A 24,310-nucleotide genomic window follows, 5' to 3' on the forward strand; every position below is an offset into this window, starting at 1 on the left:
GAGACTGGATTCATCACTCAGACTACTTGGGTAAAGAGAGACGGTGGCCTTTTACATGAAACCTCTTCCTTGGATGACGGGTGTGCGTATTAGTGTGTACAGAGAGACGGGGCTCTCTGATTAGACCTCTCTGTCAAATGACGGATGTGCATAGTAGAATGTGTGGTGGGACTGGCCTCCCCGCTGAGACCGCTCTCTGGAATTACAGGTGTGCGTGGTAGGATAAGAGGAGAGCTTATCCTCTCTGCTGAGACATCTCTCTCTCTCTCTCTGGGATGATGGGTATATGTAGTAGAGTTTATGGAGAGATTGGCCTCTCTGCTGACAGTTTTTCCCATCGTGTCGGGTATAGGGAGGGACTTACCTCTCCACCACAGTTTGATAAGCATGCGTAGATTGTGTGGGAAGGGACTGGCCTCTCCTTTGAGACCTCTCTCTCAGATAAGGTGTGTGCATAGTAAGGTGCATGGAGGGACTAGCCTCTCTGTTCAGACCCCTCTCTTGGATGACAGGTGTACATAGCAGGGTGTGAGTAGGTACTGGCCTCTTCTCTGAGACCTCTCTGTTGGATGATGGATATGTATAGTACGCTTTGTGGCAGAACTGGCCCCTCCGCTGAGACCTCTCTCTGCAATGACGGGTGTGCGTAGTAAGGTGTGTAAAGAGACTGTCCTCTCCGCTGAGACCGCTCTCTTGGATAGCAGGAGTGGGTCAGTTGTCGATACATTCTAGTAGGAGAAATGCATATTGTGCCCCTTGTTTTTTTTTTTTTTTTTTTTTTTTGAAAAACCTTTATTACAGTTTCAGAGACATACAAGTATGGGCCTACAACCAACAGGCCGGCCGCTAATGCACACTATAAGCATAGACACATCTTAACAACCACATCGGTGAAGCAATAAGAGAGCTACTGGAGTGCTAATCAACTCAGCCAGCCGCAGTCCATAGACAAGCAAAGAAAGGTTTCATATTTTTAAAGAAAACGAAAAACATCACACACACAAGGCAGAGGAGGTCAATAGTAGTAACATGTGCTCCCCCTATCGAAGGGGTAAACAAACCCAGGGAGAAAGAGGGGGGGGGGGGGCAGGCAGAAGAAACCAAATGCACATGTCGCAGGAGCATAGAGGAATGCGCGGGCTAGGGAGACAGAGCAGCATCCATCTCTCGCGTCTGGGGCGGGGCGCAAATACCTCCACGATAGGAGTTCCAGGGACCCCACACCTTAATCCACTTCCCAGGCTTGCCTCTCGCCACATACACCGTTTTCTCTCTGAACATACACCAGTCCATGTGTTCCTTCCACGCTGAGACCGTTGGTGGCCTCTGGGAGCCCCACAGTTGTGCAATGTCACGCTTCGCTACCATATAGCCCAGAGTCACCCACTGCGTCTGCATCACAGTGTAATCAGTCGGCTCCCAGACATTCAGCAAACATCTCCGTGCCTCCGGCAACAAGGCAACATGCGTGACTTCTTCTAACACCGCATGCACTCTACACCAAAACCGAGTCACCTCCGGACACTCCCACAGGATATGAAGGAAAGTCCCCAGTAGTCCACAGCCTCGCTTACACAGACCATCCACCGAATACCCCATACGCATCAAACCAGGCCCCGTGACGTACACTCTATGAAGTATCTTAAGCTGGACGAAACGCAAGCGGGCCGGGATAGCCACCTCTTTCGGGGAGGCCACCGCTGACACCCAATCCTCGTCGTCAAGTTCCAAACCGTCGGCAATCCATGTCTCCCGCAATGAGGTCAGCAAACCCATTCGATCATTGATAAGCTTCTTATAAATCAGCGAAATGGTGCTATCCGGCACATAGCCGTCCAATACTCTATCTTCCAACGGGGAGGACTCCGGAATAGCCGCAACGTCCGGGAATACGGAACACAAGGCGTGATGAACCTGAGCGTACCGAAAGTATTCCCTATCGTTCAACTAATATTCGGTTTTCAGCATGTCGAACGTCTTAAATTTCCCTTTCGTCCAGAGATCCCCTACCTTGCTGATACCAATCATATCCCATTTCTCAAAGCCTTTCGTAGTACACAGATAACCCAAACGCCGGGAAGCGTACAATGGCGTTGCCCGAGTCAAGCGATCCCTCCACCCCATCGCCGCATTGGCTGCATGCCACACCTGCACCGCGACCCGCGTCGGGCCTGTCAATCGCGCATCAAGGGACCCCGAGTATAGTGCTCGATTATAATCCCCGCTTGGCAATAACAATTTGTCCATCTCAAAAGCCGGGTTCAAAGCAGGCCCATACATCCCGTGATTGACAGCAGCCAACTGGGAGGCCCAATAATATCGTTTAATATCAGGGAGAGCGACCCCCCCATTGTACCACGGTAGGGTTAGTTTGGCAAGAGCGATCCGCGGCCGCCCATCCCAAAACAATCGACGCTGAAGACACTCCACCTCCCGAAAATAGCGGGCCGGCACTACGTCCACAGTGTTCTGTAGGGCGTACAAAAAGCGTGGCAGCGACATCATTTTGAACAACGCCGCCCGGCCGAGCGGCGAGAGCGGCAGCCGCCGCCAACCCGCCACATCCGCCCTTAGGCGCTGAAGGGGGGGGGGGAGAAGATTCCGCTCATACCGGGCCACCAGGTCTAGGATTATAAAGATTCCCAAATACTTAAACCCCGACTGCGCAACCTGGATAGGGCACCCCCGCGGAAGGGGGGGGCCTCCCCGGAGAGAACGTACACACAAGACTTAGCCCAGTTAATGACCAATCCGGAGTTGCGACCAAAGGAGCTCAACACATCCACCAATACAATGAGCGATTTGCGCGGAGATGCAAGATACAAGAGGATATCGTCCGCATATAGGGAGACACGATCCTCGTACTCCGGCGTCCATCTAAGGCCACGCATCGAAGGGTGCCACCGCAGCCACTCCGCAAGGGGCTCCAAACAAAGCGCAAAGAGAAGAGGCGACAACGGACATCCCTGTCGCGTGCCCCTACCCAAAACAAAAGGAGCCGACACCCGTCCGTTGACCACCACCTGTGCCAGTGGGTTATCATAAAGCAATTTCACCCAACCGATGAACCCCGGGCCGAACCCAAACTTCGCCAATGCTGCCCAAATATACGGCCATTCCAAGGTGTCAAACGCCATGGTAGCGTCCAGGGACGCCAAAATGGCCGGCTCACGCATGAATGGCGCTCTAGCGAGGACGCCATGCAGTCGCCGCAGGTTCAAAGCGGTATTGCGATGGGGTATAAAACCGGATTGATCCTGATGAATCAGGTCGCCCACGACCCGGATCAGGCGATTGGCCAGTACCTTGGCAAGGATTTTGGGCTCCGCGTTCAACAAAGAGATAGGCCTGTAAGAAGTACACCGATCCCGCGGCTTCCCTTCCTTATGGATAACAACAATAGTAGCAAGACGTTGGTCAGGGGGGAGGGAGCCCGCCGCCTGTGCCTCAAGGAACATGTCCCGGAGATACGGCGCAATCTTATCTGGGCGCAACTTATATAATTCGATGGGAAGGCCATTAGGACCCATGGCCTTGCCAGAAGCAATAGAGCGAATGGCCAAAGCAATCTCATCCGGCGACGGGGCCGCGTCCAGCAATACTTTATCCTCATCAGATAGAGATGGCAAAGCAATGTCTTTAAGCAGCAGGCGAGAGTCTTCCTCCGATCGCTCAGAGACCGGAGAGTAAACCCCGTGAAAATACTCCGCAAAGCAATCAACAATATCACCGGGGTCCGTCACACACACACCATCCACCCTCTCAACAACCGGCACCACTCGACTCGCTCTCTCCTTCTTATCCAACCAGGCAATCAACTTCCCCGCCTTATCACCCATATCGTACAAACGCCCCTGTTGCTCCCTGCTCATACTCTTAGCAGATTCAGTAACCAGCGCTTTGTAGTCGGCCTGTTTAAGCCCCAGCACATGCAGTCTGTCATCCGTAACACCTTGCTCCAAATCGATCTCTAACTCGGTGATCTCATTTTCTAGTCGAACCACCTCTTTCGCCTCGCATTTTTTGGTATGGGAGATGAGAGACAGGGCCTGGCCCCGGAGCACCGTCTTAAAGGCCTCCCAAAGGGAGACGGCGGAAGACACAGACCCCACGTTGTCGTCAAAATAGTGTTCCAGGGACCTAACCAGGTCTGCACGGATCGTGGGGTTTCGTAGGTACCAGGGGTTGATCGGCGCCACCCTCCCCACCGCCCCCATGGCGATATCTAAGTGTAGCAAAAGAGGGGAGTGATCAGATATACCGCGGGCCAAGTGTCGCACCTCCCCAATCATCCCAGCTTGGGCCGCAGGCACTAGCATATAGTCAAGCCTCGAAAGACTACCGTGGGCCCCGGAGTGGAAGGTATATTGTGCTTGTCCAGGGTGTTTCAACCGCCAACAATCTATCAGTCCCATGGTATCCAGAAAGCCCCCTGCCAGTTCTGGGCCCGAGGGAGGTCCATAGGGGGGTGTCGATCTTCCACTCCGGAAACCACTGCGTTAAAATCCCCCCCCAAGACCAAACCCCCCCCCGGAAACCCAAGTAGCAGGCGCCCCAAATCAGCAAAGGTGGCTGTCTGCAGGCCCGGCGGCACGTAGACAGTAACCAGCGAAATCAACTTACCCTCCCATCTCCCCACCAGCGCAGTGTAGCGCCCTCTGTCGTCGTGGAGCACCTCATCCACCTCCAACGGGAGAGAGGTCCTAACTAAAATGCCCACTCCCCTCGAGCCAGAGGTGAAACCAGAATGGGCCAGAAGGCGATATCCTCGCCTGTTCATGGCATGGAAAGAGTTCCCTATGAGGTGCGTCTCCTGCAGAAACACAATGTCAGGCGAAATACGTTTCAAGAACTGCAGGACCACCCCCCGCTTTATCCTGTCCCCCAGCCCATTCACATTCCATGAAAGAAGTCGCAACCCCTTACCCCCCATCCCCCCCAGCACAAAATATCCCCCTCCCGGAGAGCACAATCATAATAACACAACAGAAAACATTACCCCGCCTTGTGATGCAAACAAACAAACCCCAACCCCACCCCATCAACCCCAACAAAACTCACCCCTCCCTGCACCCCTGCGTGAGCCCAAACAGCCCCCCCAACGTGCAGTGTGCCTGTCGCCCCAATATGAAACTCACTACAAAGAAGACAAGAAAAACCCCAGAAGGAGGAAAGGGCCCCAGCAAGCCCCCCGCAGCCTCCAAATACCAAAGGGCAAAGTGTTACAAACTGGAGTCCAGTGCAGCCACAGGTGCAAAACGTTACCAGTCCGGTCCATAGCCAGGATCCCAGTTCTATTCCTACTCCGTCGAGCACTCTCCGCTCTCCGCCATCCGACCTTCCCGACCTCGACCCCTAGGTAGGGCATCCAGCCACTCTCCAACCGCCTCCGGCCGGTCAAAGAAATGCGAGCGACCCTCTAACTCAACCCGCAGCCTAGCCGGGAATAGCATCGCATATTTCAGCTCCATGTCCCTCAAGCGCCGTTTGATGGCCAAAAATCCCAACCGTTGCTTTTGAACCGCTTGCGTGAAGTCTGGGTAAAAGCCAACATTAGAGTTCTCGAACTTTAATGGCCCAGCCACCCTCGATGCCTGAAGGATAGCATCTCTATCCCGAAAATTAAAAAGTCGGGCAATGATAGGCCGCGGGGGAGCACCCACCTTCGGCGCACCACCCGGAATCCTGTGGGCCCGTTCCACAGCGAAGAACTTGCTCAGTCCCTTGGGTGCTAGATGAGTCACCACTAGATCCTCCACAAAAAGATCCGCAGCAGACTCCTCTGATCGTTCGGGCACCCCAATAATACGGACATTATTCCGCCTGGCCCTGCTTTCGGAATCTTCAAGGCGACGATCAGTCAGGTCACTGGCGAGCCGCAACCTCCGCACCTCCGTCTGCAAAGCGGCCACATCCACAGTTAGGCTCGACGCCGCTTGAGTCAATGAGTCGACCCGGTCATTTGTTTTGGACAGGTCCGCTCTGACCAAATTCACATCAATCAACACCGAGTCCAATTTTTTAGCCAGGGTATCAAATTGCTGGTTCACAGTCTCCTCAATGGCCCCCATGACATCCAGCAGAGTCAATTCGGACGATGCGCCCGAGGTCTCCTTGGGCCGCTCAGGCGATTTATGTGATCCACTAGGGGATCCCTTCGGCTGCGCATAGCGGTCCATGTTGTTGGCCTGGGTATAAGCTCCCCTCCGGGTAGACTTGGGTTTCAGCTTGTCGCCGTCCACTCTCGCCGCCATCATCAGCGACCACCAAGGTCAGCACCCTCCAGCACCCGGAGGAAGGCCAGGTGACCAATGCAGGAGATCCGGGCCACCAACTGAAATAGGCCCGTTTACAGTTCGAGAATCAGGCCATGCACTCCGTCCTCGGCGCTGTTTACCCGAAGTCCCGACGTCAGTTTCCGCAGATCAACTCGAAACCGAAAGTGAAAGCACGGGGTCCGGTGCAGGCCCAGACTGGCATGCCGCTGTTGTTCACTTCGCACCCGGGCACCTCACCAACTCGAGTTCGGGACCAAGGCCGGAGAAGGCCGCAAACTTCAGATCGCCACCAGTCCGGTTCCCGGAGTCCGATTTCGATTTGGAAAACGAGTGGCACCGTAGCGCAAGATCATAGACAAAAGCCCGTCTAGAAAACCAGGATTATGACAGGATAGACGTGGGAGGTTGCGGAGGCCCTCGGGAGCCACAAGCCTACGCGGCCATCTTGGTTGCGCGCTAGGCTCCTCCCCATTGTGCCCCTTGTTATTGAGAGGTGGTGTGTAGGACATAAGTACTGTGATGAATAGAATGTTATTTATTTTTAATTGTTGCGATCTCGTAGGATCGTGAAAACTAGAAAGGAGTAGGTGATCTTTAAATACACTCTGGTATGCACACTTGGTACTGTAGGAAGAAGTCTTCCTGGAGAGGGTGTTTATTAGAATATTTTATTTACGCCCATTGGCTTGGGAAGAGTTCTGAGAAGAGAGTTAAGAATCTCCCCACACCCTACTATGCACACCTGCCATTCAAGAGAGGCATCTCATCGGAGAGGCCAGTCCCTCTATTCACACTACTATGTGCACCCATCACCCGAGAGAGAGGTCCCAGAGGAGAGACCAGTCCCTGCTCACACCCTACTATAGCAATAAGGTCTAATTATTTTAGGTACATATCTTCATTTCAGCCTGGAAAAGCCAAGCCACGACCAAAGATGGGGGTATGGACCCCACACACTGTCATTTTTATGAATTTCCATTTTCAACATTTTTATACCGCAGGCATGGCTGCAATGCACATGAGCGCTTCACATAGTTGATAAGGTTAAGCAGAAGAACAAAGAAAGCTATTTACCATTTCTGTGCGTCACAACTGTACCAAGCCTGCCTTCTTACATCGTCCCTTGGTAAATAAATGATGCAACTGAATACACCCTCTCCGGCCTCTTTACAGTGTTTCACCCATGCTTGGCCAGAGTCTAATCGTCCTCCCAACCACTAGTTTATGCTCCACCTTCCAAGAATCCTTGGACCCTCTACCTTAAAGATACCACGCAATACCCTCTGACCCATTGTTTCCTACTAAATGCTCTGAAGAGATCTGATACAATATAAAAAGGTGTTCTTCGAAAGTACTGAATAAATAAATAACTACATCTGTATATAGCTTTTTCCAAATCTTGTCAATGAGTTGAACCAGTTGGATGAATCAACCAGGTGACATTCATGGCCAGCAAAAACTAAAACCAGGGAGCTGAAGAGTCCTCGCTCAGCAGAGGGCTGCAACAGTAATGGGATCAATTAATCAGCTGCCTGGCAGGACAAGAGAGGGGCCTGGTGACCTGAAAAACAGGTAACTGTATAATCAGTCCCTATATTGTATCAAGGGGTTTTGATGGCACCATAAAACATGAGGCTGAAGGCCTCATAAATGTAACCAGAAAACTGAGCTGGCATTGTAGGACCATATAACAAATGCTATCCATGAGTATTTTTATCTTACATGTTTATCTTGCAGAAGATTTCTACAAAAAGGTTTACTTCCAAACACTTAAACAGTAAGTACAATACTTTATACTGTTTGGTTGTCTGTAGTAAAGGAAGGGAAAAGAACAAGTTCCTTACCTTTGGTAAAAAAATATTCTTGTAGGTACTCAAACTGCTAATTTCTCACCTTTAAAATATCCTTAGGGGGCCAGACTGGATCCGGAAGCTTTCCAAGCAGTCCTCCTGTGCGCTGCGTGACTCTGTGTTGACTTTGTTCCGCCCCAGTGGCAGAACAGAGCTGCATATAAGTGCCACACCTGAGTGCTGAAGTAAATTTCTTTCTTGACTCCTTCCAGAGCACAAAACAATGGGAGTTACCAGAGCAGAGATCTCTGATTTGGGACCTTTTTAGGTGCTAAAAAGAGACCACTCCACAGAATGGGGAGGTAGGTAGGCAGGGAGGAATCTGCGGTTGAAAGAGTGTTACTGAAGTTAAGTACCTTGTTTTTCTTTAGTATACTTCTAACTGTAGATTCCTCACCTTTAGAATCGCTACCAAAGTAGTACCATCCAATGTGGGAGCGTCACTGCAGTGTACGTAGACCAGAAATTCCTGCAGGACCGAACAGGCAAAATGCCCTTTCTTTTGGACTTGGCTGTCAAGGCAGTAGTGCTTCATAAATGTATGCATTGACACCCATGTTACAGGCTGACAGATGCCAAGGAGAGGCAGTCCGCATACCAATGCAGTGAAGGTACCGTTGGCTCTTGTGGAATGGGTCCTCAGTCGCTCCAGAGGCTGCCTTTCGGTAATGCATAGCTGATCTTAATGCAAAGGACTTTCCACCTTGACAGACACCCCCCCCCCCCAAAAGCTGGTTGTCAGCCCAAGGTCTTTGGTGTGATCGATGTAAAAGCTTCAAGCTCTTTTGAAGTTTAACCGATCTCTTCTCTTTTTAGGGGTGAGGCATGGCAAATAATGTTAGAAGGGTGATGGGTCACCCAATATGAAAAGGCGTAACAACTTTCGTCAAGATAGCTGCCGTGGTTCTCAGCACCAGATTGTTGGGGAAAAAGATGGTGTAAGGCGGTTGCACCTAAAGAGCCTGGAGTTCACTCAAACCATGAGCTGAAGTGATTGTGATGAGAAAGGAGTTCATATGAGAAAAGTCAAGACCAAATTGATGTTGGCAGAATATGTGGTAGAATTGAAGGACATAGCCCAGCTGAATGATTTAGAGGACCCATCTGTTGGACGTGATAGTTTGCCACTCATTGTGAAAATGTTTCATTCTGCTTCCCACAGGACGGATGTGCGTTGCTAAGGGGAAATTAAAGCTGCTTGGAGGCTGATTCCAGAGGGTGGTGGACTGGGGAGGACACTGTCCCTGGTGATCTGTTTGATCCGTGTCCCCGATTCTGAAAGGGAGAGGAATGAAGTGTGCTGGGGGGCTTGGCATTCCCGGTAGAGTAGCCTCAGAAGGGGCAAAACCAATGAATGAATTGTCTGGCAGGTGCCAAATAGCCCAATGAGGGCACTGTGGCCCAGCTTTCCTTGAAGAACTCTAGGGCAGGATCAGTTCTTTTCGCAAAAAGGCACGAGCCATTAAAAGACATATCTGGAAGAGGGATGTCTGCACATCACCAGAAAAACCTATGGATCTCAACCACATGTGGTGACAAAGCACCACAGTAGTGCCAACTGCTCACCCCAAACAAGCGATAGTATCCAGCTCATCGTGAATCACATATTTGGCTGCATAAAGACCATCCTGAAAAGTTTGAGCCAGGAAGGCCCTAAGCTCTTCTGGAACCACTGGCAACATCTCACTGATCTTGTACAGAGGGTCTGTGTACATAGTCCTAGAAGGTAAAATGTTGAGGCACTTTAAAGCTAGACTGGTCGAAGAAGAAAATCAGTTTTCTGAAGGCTTCCATTCACTTCAACTCTGTCTGGGGACTCTTAGGAAATAAATTGGGATTTACCTTGCTGTGTGGAGCCTGTTCCACCAGACTCTCCAGAGTAGAGTATTGATTAAAAAAATCATGGTCACCTGATGCTGTTCTGGGGAATCTGGCTACCTGCCTGTTCACTAGCGGGCAAGAGCAAGGCCTAGACCAGGTGCTCATCAATGCCTGAAGGGCAGTAAGAGCTCAGCGGAAGCCTGCCCAAGCTGTAAAACTTCAGTAAGAACATTAGTCTTAACCTCCACAGAAGGAAGTTGGAGACCCAGAACTTCAACAGCACGTCTAATCACTATGGCAAATGAAGCTCTTTCTTTCATTGGTTGCCCAGTGAGGAATTCAGCCCAGTATCGAGGGAAGTATCAAGCCCACTGGCCTCCTGTAAATCCATATACAAATTGTTAATCATAATGTTGGGGAAAATCATCCTCATTGTCATCTCTTAGGGGTGGCAAACTCTGATCAGAGTTGGACCCAAAAAGCTGGTGGAGCAACTGAGAGCTGCTCCATGGTAGAGGCAATGTTTTGTATGGATCAGACTGTACAGGAATAGGGTGCATCGAAATACAGCCAGGAGGAGACCTTGGTTGGGGCTGAGACCAGTTTGGCTATGAGTGGGACATACGTATCGGCAAAGGGTCCCCCCTCTGCGAGCGACGTGAAAGGGTCTAGCGCAAGATGTGGGGCTGAAGTGGAATTCAGCACCAGAGGCAGAGTGAAACTCAAGGTGGGTTTGAAAGACAGAGATGGTCCAAGGGCAGATCAGACAGACGTAACCCAACTGGAGGCTCCTACGGGTCCGAAGGCATGCCAGGGAGTTTTGGACAAGTGCCAAAAATGCCAACATGGCCTCCCTAAAGTCCTTGGCCTGCTGCTGTGTTGCTGATGTACTCAGGGTGCATCAGGATCAATTGTGGAATCAGCTTATTAATTGGAGATATGTAGCAAGACTGAGTGACACCTTACACCCTTGTGACTTCTCTGAAGTTAGAGAGTGGCTGGATGGGGACGAGTGGCGCGTATCCTTCATGTGTTCCATTTGGACTTCGACTTACCAGGGGACTTGACAGCGAAGAATACCTGTCGCAGGAATGGTTAGGAGTGCGGGAATTAGTTTGCACCCTCAACTTCGAGCTGGAATGGGACTTGCTTGGCTTCTTCTAATGTTGGGTGATGTACAGATTCGCTTCACAATCCCATATCACCTTTGGGCTTATCAAGGATCATTCTTTACGTGAATTAGAGTAATTCCCAGAACCTGAATACCAAAGGCACACCTCATGCAGGTCTATCACCAACATCCCTTTCCGACAGTCACAGCATGGTTTGAACTCTATAGTTTTAGGTAGGGAGATTGTTCGACTGGATTTTAAAAAAAAATACCAGAAAAGAATTGTCAATCCAACAAAAAAGGGGATTGACGCTCCAGATCCGCGTTCGAAGGTCTGGAAAGAAAGGAACTGATGTCATAATCTACGGCCGACATGATGTTTATATACGGCTCTGTTCATTCACTTCTGAGACGTAATGAGGACAAAGCTGTGCTGCACTGCGCCACCTAACGGCACTCAGGAGCACTGCTGTGAAAGGTTTCAGATCCAGTTTGGCATATGGGGATAATCCAAAGGTGAGCAATCTGCAGTTAGAAGTATACATCAGTAATAATTATGCAGTTAAGAATGTAGAATTTTAGAAAACACACAACATGATTTGTTACAAAATACATTCAGTGTAGGAAAGAGTTAGTTGAAGCTGGTGCATCTTCTAATACCCACTGCGCTTGGATTAACAAATTGGAAAACAAATTTAAAGGGTCCTGTGAAATATGTATTGCTTCATCATCATTACATCCCCAAACCACTCTGCGCAGTTTAACATGCATCCGTTATTTAATCCGTATTCTGTTCATGAAAGGTAAACAAAGCCTAAGCATTTTAATTAGAATCAGTACCCTTTGTTAGCTACACCTTGCATAGAACAACTTCAACAATCTTTCTATACTACAGACAGAATGCGTTTTTAACCGAACGTAGTTATAAAAATATGTATTTATTATAAACCTAACACATTGCAATATCTCCTAACCGAAGATATAACCACAATACACACAAAACGTTGATAATAGAACACGTAAGTGGCACAAATTCACAGTGGTCCCCAGGGGGAGACCAAACCATATACTAAAATAGTGGAATGCGAACCACGACCTAAGTCGAGAATGGACCCAGAAGACGGAGAAGAGCAGGGGACCCAAGGAACCACCTAAGGTGAGTATCTAGGAACCCCACGGAGGTCATGTGCAGAGTGGGACCACGACTGCGTGCTATATACAAGTCAACGGGTAAGTCGTGGTTGCAGTTTTAAGGAAACACGACCCTTCCCAGCGGACCCTGAAGAAACCCTGTGGAAGATGCGCAGTTGGAGTGTCACCCCACCTGTGGATACCCCAGGAACTAGGATACCTACACCAGGGACGTCGGGTGCATAGATGTGAAGTGATGTCGGAAACCGCCGTACACCACAATGGAGGACTTCAGTGAAGATGCCGCTAGCAAAGAAGGCGAAAGAGTCCGGTGGAACCCAAAGGTGTATTAAAGATGAGAGGTACCTGCAAGCAGAGGGGGACGGAGTGTATGCTACTCTGGAGTGACGAGGAGGCACGGAAGACGAATGCCCACCAATGTCGGAGATACAGAAGAGTTAACGGTGCCCTTGAAGTTGCAGCTCCTGCGGACCAGGCGATGCTAGGGAAGACAAGGAGCCATTCACAAGCTATACCACATCAGATATCAAGAGCCAAGGGGTCAGTGTCCGGCAGGGGCACTAACAAGCCTTGGCAACGGCAATCAACGTAGTCGTCGAAAAAGGTGCAGTGTCGGGACCAGCAAGGTCCAAGGGACTCACCACAAGCAGGTAAGTCAAAGAAAGCCCCGAGTAAGCAGGGGAGCCCACTACAGCCAAAGAAGACCCTCAAGAGGACCCACAGGCTAAAGGCACAGGAATCGCAAGAGGACCTCAAGCAGCTCACAAAAGGATGAAGGCCCACGGTGCAGAGGGTGCGGTGCAGGAAAAGATCTTGGCTGCAGGAGATGCTTGAGGCTGGAGCTTTTTGGAGCCCGAAGATCTCTGGTGAAGAGAGTCAACAAGCCTTGGCAACAACAAGTCAATGCGGTGCACAGGGGTACTGCTCCAGCGGTTCATTCGAGGGATACTGGCTTCAAACTTGCTGTGAAGAAACTGCAGGCCTCGAGGGAGCAGCAGAACCACAACCTGTATTGCTGACCCTTTCAGGGTCCGTAGGTGCTCAGGAACAGTAGACTGGTCAGCTTTATTGAGGTGCCTGCAGATGCAGGGAAGTGACTCCTTCACTTCAAGGGAGATTTCTTCAGGTGTCTTGGATGTCCACAGGCCTTGTGAAGGACCGGTATGGAGCACAGGCAAAGATGTTGCAGAAGACTGGCAGGATAACGAGACCAGGAGCAGCAGGAGTCGCAGGAGTCTTCCCAGTTGCAGTCTCGGTTCCCAAAGCGAAGTCCAAAGAGCTCAGACTTTTGAAGTTGAAGTGATTTCGGATCTGAATCTTATCCCATGACGAATCTAGGGACCCACCCACAGGTAAGCCCTTAAGTACCCTAGAGAAATGGTTGGGACGATTCAGGGGTCCCAACCCAGAGGAGGGCGGGGCTGGACAGTGGGGAGGATACTCCCTTGTCCTTTGTCCAGTTTCACGCCAGAGCGTGAGCCAACGGCTCCCTGAACTGATTTCAACTGGAGTATGCAAGGAGGGCACCAAATGTGCCCTTCAAAGCAGTCTAGTGGCGCTGGCAAACACCCCCACCCTGTCCCAATGCACCAAGTCCTGTCTGGGAGGTGGTCACACCTCCTTGTGAGAGGAAGCCTATTGTCCTGCCTTCCCCTGCTCTAGCTTGGCTCAGCAGCAGGAGGACAGATTCGTGTCTCTGGTCGGCAGCAGCCATAGTTTGCTGTTCGGATCGAGAAGACTGGTACCGGGTGCACTGAGGGCCTCCCAGAGGAGCTTTACAGTGCATGGACTCATACCTCCCACACCGTTTACGGTGTTGGGGTATGATTCCAACATGTTTGATACAAACACAACAGAGTTCTTTTCAGCCAGTTTAGAGTTAGCCATCGTGTAATGACGCATGACCACTCTATGTATCATAATGGCTGATGCAGTTACAACCCGGGAGAATGGACTCAGTGGATTGTAGGGGTGTCCTACTCATGCAGGGCCACCCTCACACTTATAACTGAGCACCCTGCCTTCAGGATTGAAAGGCCTGCCTTAGGGGTGACATAGGTTTTAAGTGTGGTGACCTCAGATATAAGGAAACTTATGTCTGTCTTAAGAGGTGCTAGCACCAGCGTACACAGGCTGCAATGGCAGGCCTGTAGTCACAATTTGAGTGGTCTCCCATGGGTGGCATTATACATGCTTCAGCCATTGGGGACCCCTAGTGTACCTATGCTCTGTGTACCTTAGTACCATATACTACAGATTTACAAGGGTACATCAGTAGCCAATCAGGAGGGTGCCTCATTACTCACCATGTCCAATTTAGGGAAGAAGCACAGAGACTGGGGTCCTGATTAGCAGGATCCTAGTCAGACTAGTCAGTAAAACATAGCAACACCTGGCAAAAAGTGGGAGTAACCATGCAGAGGGATCCTATCTTCCTACACATGCCATGGGCAGAACGGTTTATTAGCATTGTGGGCAGCATGAGATTGACTTTTGTTCACATGCCATCATCAAAGGGGTACAGGAACATGGCGGTGGCATGATTTATGGTGTGCATTTTGTGCTCTGCACGCCATAACTGGCACATTTCAGGGGGTTTTATGGGTTCATATTCACTGAATCAGAACCAACTTATATGACTGTTTTGCTACGTGAATTCCTATTTTTTTAGACATTTTATTAACCTGCCACAAACCTATCTGGTGCTGCGCACACCCTTCAGCTGTTTATGGCACAGGTTGGCTGCAGAGCATGGTCTTTGACCAGTCCCTTGGCTCGACCAACTTTGTTGTGCGCAGCAGAGTGTGGCTGTGCGCAGCAGGGTGTGGGTACCCGCATCAGGGTGTGGCTGCAGGGTCTGGTCTTTGGCCAGGATCTGCACCAAGCCCGCCGCTGGTGGCCAACACATGCTGCACCCAGCTGTGCATCCAGCTTGGGGATGGCCGCCAATGGGAGTTGGTCATTGTAACTGGCCAACCAAAAGTAGAGTGGAGTGACCCGATAAAAATAGAATCCGCTGCTGGGCACACCTACGTGGACATTTTTATGTGTGGAAGTATGTCAGTAGTTTGCTGACTACTTTTTAGGATCCCTGGACCCAAAACACCTAAAATTGTGCTCAGGGGTAGTAGAAATGGAACTTCAAAACCCAATTGCCAGTTTACATCTGTCTGGACTGTGGACCCAAAAATAGTGTGTGGACTTCACAAAATGGGTAATTTCTTTTCTTTAATTTAAATACTAGGATGCGGCGGTGGTCTTTGAGGATCTCCCACACTAAGACCTGGGGAAAGGGCTTGCTCATCCTGCCTCCTCACATGGTCTTTCGTATCTTTTTTTTTATTTTTTAGAATGCTCTGTAGTGGCACCAACAAGAAATAATGTCCTCATATTCCCAGTCCATCAAAGTGTTTTGAATCCGCGGACCAGTGATTGAGTCCATTGACCTGAAACAAATGATGACCTACATCATTATGTAGGATTCCAATACTTTTCAGGTCTGCGTTAGCCAAGACCTTTTGATTTAAAAACAATGTACAATATACTTATTTAAAGGGGCTTTCAGACAGCTTTCTTTATCCATTGGTCTGTTGGTGTGTCATTCATGGTTTGTTTCCGCCCACAATAGCATACAGGATGGGGCAGGGGGGTCAACCCACTTCAGCCACTGGATAACTCCACATCGAGTGACTGCTGGATATTTCAGAAGGAGCACATCTGCACACAAGCTAGTTCCCTTATGTGCCAATGTTTTTTTTCTTATTTATTACTTTGATGTTGCGTTTGTGTCTAGAGTCTGATAAAACAGTAGGATGCTTTATACCAGGCCATATTCCACATTGTATCAGTTCCTGTTTCATGCCAATGCTATTGTAAATTCCTTTTGGAGTGTCCTTTGTTTATTGTTTGAATGCTGGTGTTTCACAGCATAACAGATTGCACTCATTTGAAACTGTTCTGTATTAAATTACCGGAAGCTTCAATATTATACATTTGAATTAATTCGTGAACAATTCTTCTGGACTCAATTTCACCAATGGCTCTTTAATAAACTTTGCCCAGGAATAAAACTAGCCTTTATCATGTTTAATTTGCAGCACTTTGAACACTTTTTTATTGCCTTTCTTCTTTATTTAGTTCTTTCTTGCTTTTTTGTTTTTATTCCTCCTTCCTTTTTTCTTTCATTCCTTCTTTTTATTCTTTCATTCCTTCTTTACTTTTTTGTTTCATTTTATAACTTTTCCTTTTTTTTTTCATTCCCTCTTTATTTCTCTTGCTTTCCTGTTTTCTTTCTTTCCTTCTTTCTTGCTTTCCTTTTTCTTTCATTCATCTGTCCTTTCCTTTTTCTCTCATTCATCTTTCCTCTTTCTTTCATTCTTTAAGTCCTTCGTTCTTTATTGCTTCTTTCCTACTTCTCTTTTTTGTTTCATTCTTTAAGTCCTTCTTTCTTTTTTTATTCGTTCTTTCTTTCTCTTGCCTCCTTTCTTTCATTCTTTCCTTATTTTTTCTCTTGACTTCTTTCTTTCCTTCATTCCTTCTTTCTAGCTTTCCATCTTTCTGTCCTTCCTGTGCTCTTTTCTTCCTGCTTTCTTGCTTTCTCTTTCTTTTCCGTTTTTCATTTTCATTCCTTCTTTACTTTCCCGCTTTTTGTCTTTCTAACCTTTTTCCTTCTTTCTGTCTATTTTGTATGCTTCTTTCTTGCCTTTCATTTTCGTGCTTTCTTTCTTTCTCAAAGTAAGGAAGGGGCTTACAGCCAGTGGCACAATTCAATGTTTTGGGTCTGTGTTTGCCAAGATCTTTTGATTTGATTAAAAATGTGTGTTTGGCATAGTTATTTATTGGGGTTTTCAGCCACACTTCATCCATTTGTCTGGGTTGTGTTATTCACATTTTTCTCCAACCCACTTGAGCATGCATCAAGGGGCAATGCGTCACCCCACTTCAGTCACTGGCTGACTTCACTATCAGTTACCTCATCTTTAGCCAATGTTTTATTTGAGGTTGACAAACTCCCGACACCTTTCCAAACAAATTTTTGCAAAAAGCCAGGACAAAACAAAACAAGAATTGCCAAAAGGCTGGAGGACGACACCTGGCCTATTATCTTTGCCAATGCTCGTTCAAATTTGGACCCGTGGACCTGCCCAGAACCGTCTTGGGACTAAAACCGTGAAGTGTTAACCCTTTAAAATACACCTGCCACCTTTTTGAAAAGTTAATATCACAAAAAGTAATCAAGCGATGTACACCAAAGCATGCTTTCTGAATAAAGTTCTACTTATAATCCATATTTGTATATACATACATTTTTGGCTCGATTTTTCTGAGCAAAATAGATGCTATTTTCATGCTTGGCCACTGGGTGTTAATGGATGTAAGGAAATGCTTAATGGTTGGTAAATGCAACAAAGAGGTCACACCCAGCCCCTACTCACATCACTGATGAAGTCCTCGATGTCCGATGGGCCCCCAAGAGGTTTCCTGGGATACTGGGGTGTCCCATAGTTGTAAGGTGCATCCTTTCGGATCGGCTGCTTCCCTCGGGGAGAGGGTGGTGGGAGGAGCTTGTTGGGGTTCCTCAACTGGTTGATATCATAGGCGTCCTGAGAGAGACAAGAGAGACTCTGCATGTAACCAGGAGTCAATAGGTAATGTTTCTTACCTTGCAGATATGGTCCCTCTGTTTTGAGTTCATCATTGCATGCAACATTTACTGCCTAGCACCTATATCGAACTATTGTTCACCAGGGAGGGGGACGTTGAGGAGGGCAGGATACCAACTTCCATCGCCCTGGTTTAAATTTCCCAACTGCACAGTGTAATTTTGAAATTTGCCCCATAGGCAGGGCCACTGGAATTATGTGGCTGCAGCATTTTCTGCCTAATTACGGATTTGCCACAGTTGCCACATAATCCATCATTTGCTACTTAATCAGCTGCTTTGCGTTGGAAGGCCATTCGCAACAGTTGGCTGGTCATCGTTTTGTTGCTCCTTGCTGTAGTTGAGTGACAGACTGGTACCAGTGAGGTGAAACTTTTGCCCAGAAAGTGTTTACATGTATACAAATGACAACATAATTAAGTAATACCATCACAAAAAGTGTTGCATTACGCCACATAATTAAAAATGTTTGCCACATGATTTAGTAAACCTTGCTGCATAATTAGGTCCTCCCCTGCCTCATAATTCCAGTGGCCTAGCCTATAGGAGACGTGGGGCATTGGGGGTGCTGAAGTGAACGCAGTTACATGCGACAATCAGGAACAACACACACAAAGGGTCTCATTTAGAGGTGGCAGTATTGGACATCTCTTCCTTACCTCGCCTCCTGCAGATGTTTGGGACAAGAAGCTTTTCCAATGGCTGACCCGCTGCCAGCTCTGCCTTCAGGAAATACGCTGCCTAGTACCTGAGCTAATGTAAATGGTGTCAGAGAGGCGGCCATATTTCCGACAGCACCATTCCTACAAGGCGGCTTTCCTGTCCAGGGTGGCCTTGTGAAACATGGCGGTCCTGGACAAAAAAATCTATAAATGCCCCCCACGCTCTGGGAGAAACCCCTGGGAGCATGGAGAACTTGAGGTATGTTTTTGCCCAAGAAAGACCCCAGCTTTGAAGGTCTGTTTTTGCAAAATACCAAAACTACAGGCAGGAAATGTGGACCTTCCATTACAGGCTGAAAGTGCATTGGGGTTAAAAAAAAAAAAGACCACCTGCCCTAGGACAAACTGCAGATTTCACAGGCCAGTTGTGGCTTGGGCCAAGAAGGTGATGCCTTTGCCCCTCTATCTCTTTGAGCCCCTATGCCTCCCCAGTGTGTAAAGGATGCCATAAGTCCTGTGGACAGTAGTTGGTAAACATGGGGTGCATTCATTGCTACTGTGTTTGATCCTGGCCACAAGATTGGGTGGGCTCTGTGTAGCGTGCCTTGTACACAATGCAGAGTACCCTGAGTTGAATACTCTGGGTCATACAATCATCCAGCACTGCCCTGGAAGAGGGCTGCATGTGGACTCTTGTGTTCCCGGTTAGTCTAGCGGGGACTGCTGCGTTTCGCAGTCGTTGGATTTTCTTCATGTCAGTGTTGACGTGATTTGGAAAGCTCCACCTGGTTTTGTATTGGTCTACGAAAGTTGCCGCAAACTTTGACTAAAACTAGAAAGCTCTTCAGTTTAGGGTTGGATCACATATCACCTGCTGGTGGCACCTTACAGAAACAATATGCAAAGTAATTACTGCCTTTCGTTATTCCTATTAATCAATTGTTGTCCTATTTTGTTTGTCCTACCCGGAGAGAGGTATTGAGGCAATTAGAGAGTGCTGTAGCTATCGTACATTTGTTTCAGCGACTATTCAAGCATGTGTGACCATTTTTGTTGAACCAGCATGGTACTTTGTTTCTTGTTTAGGATACAGTGATTTGCAGGTGATGCATGTACATTGCTTCTGATAGCTTTTCCAGCACTTTCCTTGTTATGTTAATATAACTTACTATGGCGCACAATTCACCCCCAAAGAGGTATCTACCCGCTGACGATGAACACAGACAAGACAAAATGCTGAAGATTAGAATAGAACCGTCTTAAGCAGGTTCCTGAATTTAACATAATCAGAGCTGATGCGGATATGGTAAGGCAAGTTAATCCAATGGAACAGGGCCAAGTAAGTAAAAGAACTGCCGCCTAGCCTAGGTAAAGTGCATTTGATAAAGTCAACATTCAAACAATGAGAATCAACACAGCTGATACAACGCGTCTCCCTTTTGCACTCACCTGGTCCTCCTCACCTCCTCCCTGCTCGTCGTAGTTGAAGACATTGTCTCGGATGTCATCCTCGGAGTCTGACAAGAGTCCCTTGTGGGCACTGCCCCGGCGGTAACGCTCAACGATAACCAGAAACAGGATCACCACTGTCCGGGAGAAAACACAGCAGAAGTAAGAAAGAGGCTCAAACGGAAGTGTAGGAGTAAACGTGCAAGAAATACGCTGCTGGTGGCGCAGCACACGCGGGATGGCCAATTCTACCCTAACTTGCTTGATTTCTATCAATGACGCGAGTAGTTCTTTGGTGTCCTGCCTGAGTTTTAAGACTAAGTAAGAGTGATTTGATGGCAGCCTGCGAAAATTATACCACTGAAATCACTTCTAATGTAGCCTATTTGACGCCCATCATTAATGGAGAGCCAACCTACCTTAGATGATTCCTGCTACTTGTTAGTTAAGGCGCAATGTTGGTCACAACATCTAAGAGCATGTGCCCGTCAGATCTACTTGGTAATTGTGCATTTCTGTCTGCGAAGGATTAGTCAAGTTGATGATCTCTGTGGCCAATGATTATGTTGCCAGCACTGCAATGTAAGCAGGTGTCCAATGTGCCTGTCACAAAACTGAGGAATTTTGCATTAACCTGCATGATCGCCACCATCAGCGGAAATCAATTTTTCTGCAATCTGCAAGAAGTGTACCATTTAAGAAGGATTCCACAGCAGCAGCAATGAATTTCTGCCACGGATTGAGAACAACTGAATATCAGCATGCAATAACTGCTGAGAGCAATTCTATTGCAGCAGGTTTATACGCTACATCTGATTGAGGACAGTTTCTTTGCTGCATGTGCGGATTGCGTCAATGAGTGCAAATCTATTACAGGTGCCCTTACTTCTGCCTTGGAATGGAGCAGTACTGCTGCAGCTGCGCCCTGCATGGATTCTACCAGATGCTAGGTGATGCTGATGCAACCTGCATGCATTCTCCCATTGAACCATGGCTACTGCAACCTGCCTCCATTTTACCACTGAGAGCAACAGCAATGATATCCGGTCTGGTCAATTCTACTATTGACAACAGCTGGTGTGCTTCTCAAAGAGAATACCTGAGAGCACTTGTACATCGCTTTACTTGGCCTTTTCAGATTGATAAGAAACTCGCTGCCTAAACGGATACCTGAAGGGAAACTGGTTCTTTGACAAGACCTTGTGTTAGCAGATGATTGATTAAAAGTCAAAGGCAATCATTCATATCATTTCCTTGCCATGGATGGAGGGTCTGCCATTGGTCAATGTGTCCCATCAAGTGATGGCATCCACTTACTTAGGAGAAGCAAGATACTGGCGAGGATGATCATTAGTGCTCCAAAGCTGATGCCCGTGCCGGAGATGAAAATAGCTGCCGCTCCGGGCTTGCAGGAGCCTGCAGAATCGCAATCGCACACAGTCACGTTCAGGAGCTGCATGTGGGTCAGCTGAGGCTCCCCTGAGTCACTGGCCAACACAGGTAGAACATACAAGCCTTCTTCCATCTTCTTCAGCAACTGCAGCACGGCATGTGTATCTGGGGACAGAGACACAAGGTGGAATCCTGAAGTGGACGGTGACTCAAACTGATGTTTATTACCATAAGCAATACACACGGACTCTCACCACGTATAACTCAAGGGCTGTTAATAATATGCCTCTCCTACTAACCAGATGTATCCGCAAAGCTGTCCAACTGTGTGCCAAATATATCTGGAGACCTCACAACCCATGCGGATTGGCCTTCAGAAGACCAGTCTATGCTAAGCTGTATGTAAACATGACATACTTTTCTCCTATCACTCACTCCTTTGATCAGTCAGCTACTCACTCATTCTTGCCTGCCGCTTGCATCCCCACTCCGTTAAAGACTGGCAGAGAAGAGGTTTGTCAATATCTAGAACTATCACCCTTAGTGGTCAAACTGGGGACATCTTCTAGCACAAAGGTTAACTTGAGCACACGGTGCAAGGGCAAAAGGTGCTGGGTTCTCTAAGTAACACCCACAAGAGTCCAGCTCCTTCCTAGGATGGACAAAGTCCCCTGAAATTGTCACCCCCACCCTCCAAAGATTTTGTTCAGGACTGGTGCACTATCCTAACTAGTTGGGGTGTGAAGCCCCCTTCTGACCTCATCCACCCCGCCCCGTATCCATGGGTCACAAGAAGAGGCATTGGGAAACCTCTGAAAATTTGGGGCTGAAGGCATCACAGGCTAATTGTACCCATGTTGAAGGTATGAATACAGTTTTATATGGCATCCCATCTCCTTACCATTGACCGGGTTGATGGTCCAGTTCTGCATGAGCTCTGGGACAGCTGGGTCCAGCTGAAAGTGGAATGGCTCTGCTTGGGGAGGCAGGTCCTGGTCTGTGGCACTTACAAGCACCCCGCTGTCTTTCCTGGGCATGCTGCACACCAGGCCGACCAGTGGAAACATGTGCGGGGGCGAGTCATTCTCCTCTCTGATCTCTATGGAAAGCGTGCCCGTGGCCGTGCGAGGAGGGTCCGCTGTGAAAAAAAGGACGAAGGCAGCAAGATCCATGTTGAGTGCTTTCAAAGTGCTACCATTCCTTAACACATCCACACAACTACTACAAGAGCCCTGGAGACAGCATATTACATGTTCAATGGATGACGCTGAATAATGTGACGTACGTAAAGTGTACACTGATGTAACTATAACACAGGAAGGGAGAAGTGAGTGGCCGGAGACATCCTCCATGGCACTGCATCCAGGGCAGCTGCCAGGATACCCTTGCGGGTGATAATGCACTTAACAAATAAACAACATAACATCACATCCATCTCCATGAGCCTTCTAGCAGGGTTCATGAGCTATTGGGTGCCCAGGATTGGCGTGTTGCATCTGACACGCTCCTTCACACCCACCACCCTCAGCCTTAGCACAAACCTTTGGGGTAGTTTGGGGACCAGGGGCACAATAAGATGGTTTCTCTTCATGCTGCGGACCGAAGGACAACAGGAGGGCTTACACTCCTTTCTACAGAGGGGATGATCAGCAATAGAATGACTTGCACTGCACTATACTCTAGCTCATGGACAGTAGGATGGCTTCCACTGCTCTGTTTGCAGGCTTTTGGAAAAGTAGGTCGTCTCTCACTACACTTTTCTAAGGGAGGACAGAATTTGAGATACCTTCCACTACTTTGATGGGACTCGCCAACTGCCTGATGGACATGTAGGACGGCTTACACTACTCCTTCCAGGGAGGGGTGATGGATAGTAATATGCCTTACACTATTCTCTGCCGGGAGGGGTGATGGATAGCAGGATACCTTCCTCTACTCTACTAGGGGGACGATGGGTAGTAGGATTCCTTCCACAACCTTCTTCTGGGCGCTAATGGACAGTAGGATGACTTCCACAACTTTCTGCTGGGGGAGAAGTTAATTCGGGACAGTAGCATTCTGTCCACTACTGTGTGTGAGAGAATGATGGGCTGGTAGATTCCCTCCTCTACCCTTTGCTGGGAGGAGTGATGGAAAGTAGGACAGCTTAACCATCTCTTTGCTGGGAGCGTGATAGACTTTAGGACGGCTTACACTACTCATTTTCTAAAGGGTTGATACACCGTAGGACAGCTTCCACATCTCTTTGCTGGGGATTTCACTATTCCTTGTGAAGGAAAGAATGGATGACTTACACTACTCTTTAGGTGGAGATGTAATGGACAGTAAGAAGGTTACATCACTCTTTGCTGTCAGGGGTGAAGGATTCCACTAGTCTTTGCTGTGAGGATTGATGTAGAGTAGGACAGCTTCCACTATTCTTTGTAAAGGAAGAGTGAAGGATGACTTACACTACTATTTACTTGGAGATGTAATGGACAGTAAGAAGGTTACATCACTCTTTGCTACCAGGGGTGAAGGATTCAACTACTCTTTGCTGTGAGGATTGATGTAGAGCAGGAGAGCTTCCACTATTGTTTTCTGGGTGAGGTGATAAGTTGTAGCACAGCTTCCACTACTCTTTGCTAGCTGGGGTGCTGGCAGCTGGAAGGCTTACACTACTGTTAGCTGGGTGCGGTGAACGATATTAGGACGTTTTCCAATACTCTCTGCTAGGACAAGTATTTGATTGTAGGATGGCTTACACGTCTGTCTGCTGGGAGGGGTGATGGGCAGTAAGACAGCTTCCATTACTCTCTGCAGGCACAGGTGTAGGGTGGCTTTCACTATTCTTTGCTGGGCGGGATGAAGGGCAGTAGGACGACTTTCATTATTCTTTGCAGGGATAGAGGATAGTAGGATGGATTACACTACTTGTTGTTAGGAGGATTGAT

The 24,310-nt window shown here is 48.3% G+C and overlaps 1 protein-coding gene across 1 annotated transcript in view; it reads right to left on the minus strand.

Annotated features, from left to right (window-relative positions):
• The window catches only part of CDH15 (cadherin 15), a 167,396-nt gene that overhangs the window by 5,757 nt on the left and 137,329 nt on the right, over nt 1–24,310 (minus strand). The window contains exons 10-13 of the mRNA XM_085636789.1: nt 22,279–22,515; nt 21,303–21,542; nt 19,986–20,122; nt 17,648–17,815 (exon numbers count right to left, since the gene is read on the minus strand). Coding sequence (XP_085492915.1) covers nt 17,648–17,815; nt 19,986–20,122; nt 21,303–21,542; nt 22,279–22,515 — 782 coding nt within the window. The remainder of the gene's footprint in view (nt 1–17,647; nt 17,816–19,985; nt 20,123–21,302; nt 21,543–22,278; nt 22,516–24,310) is intronic.

This window comes from Triturus cristatus, chromosome 12 (assembly GCF_964204655.1).
Source record: "Triturus cristatus chromosome 12, aTriCri1.1, whole genome shotgun sequence".
NCBI classification, from domain to species: domain Eukaryota; kingdom Metazoa; phylum Chordata; class Amphibia; order Caudata; family Salamandridae; genus Triturus; species Triturus cristatus.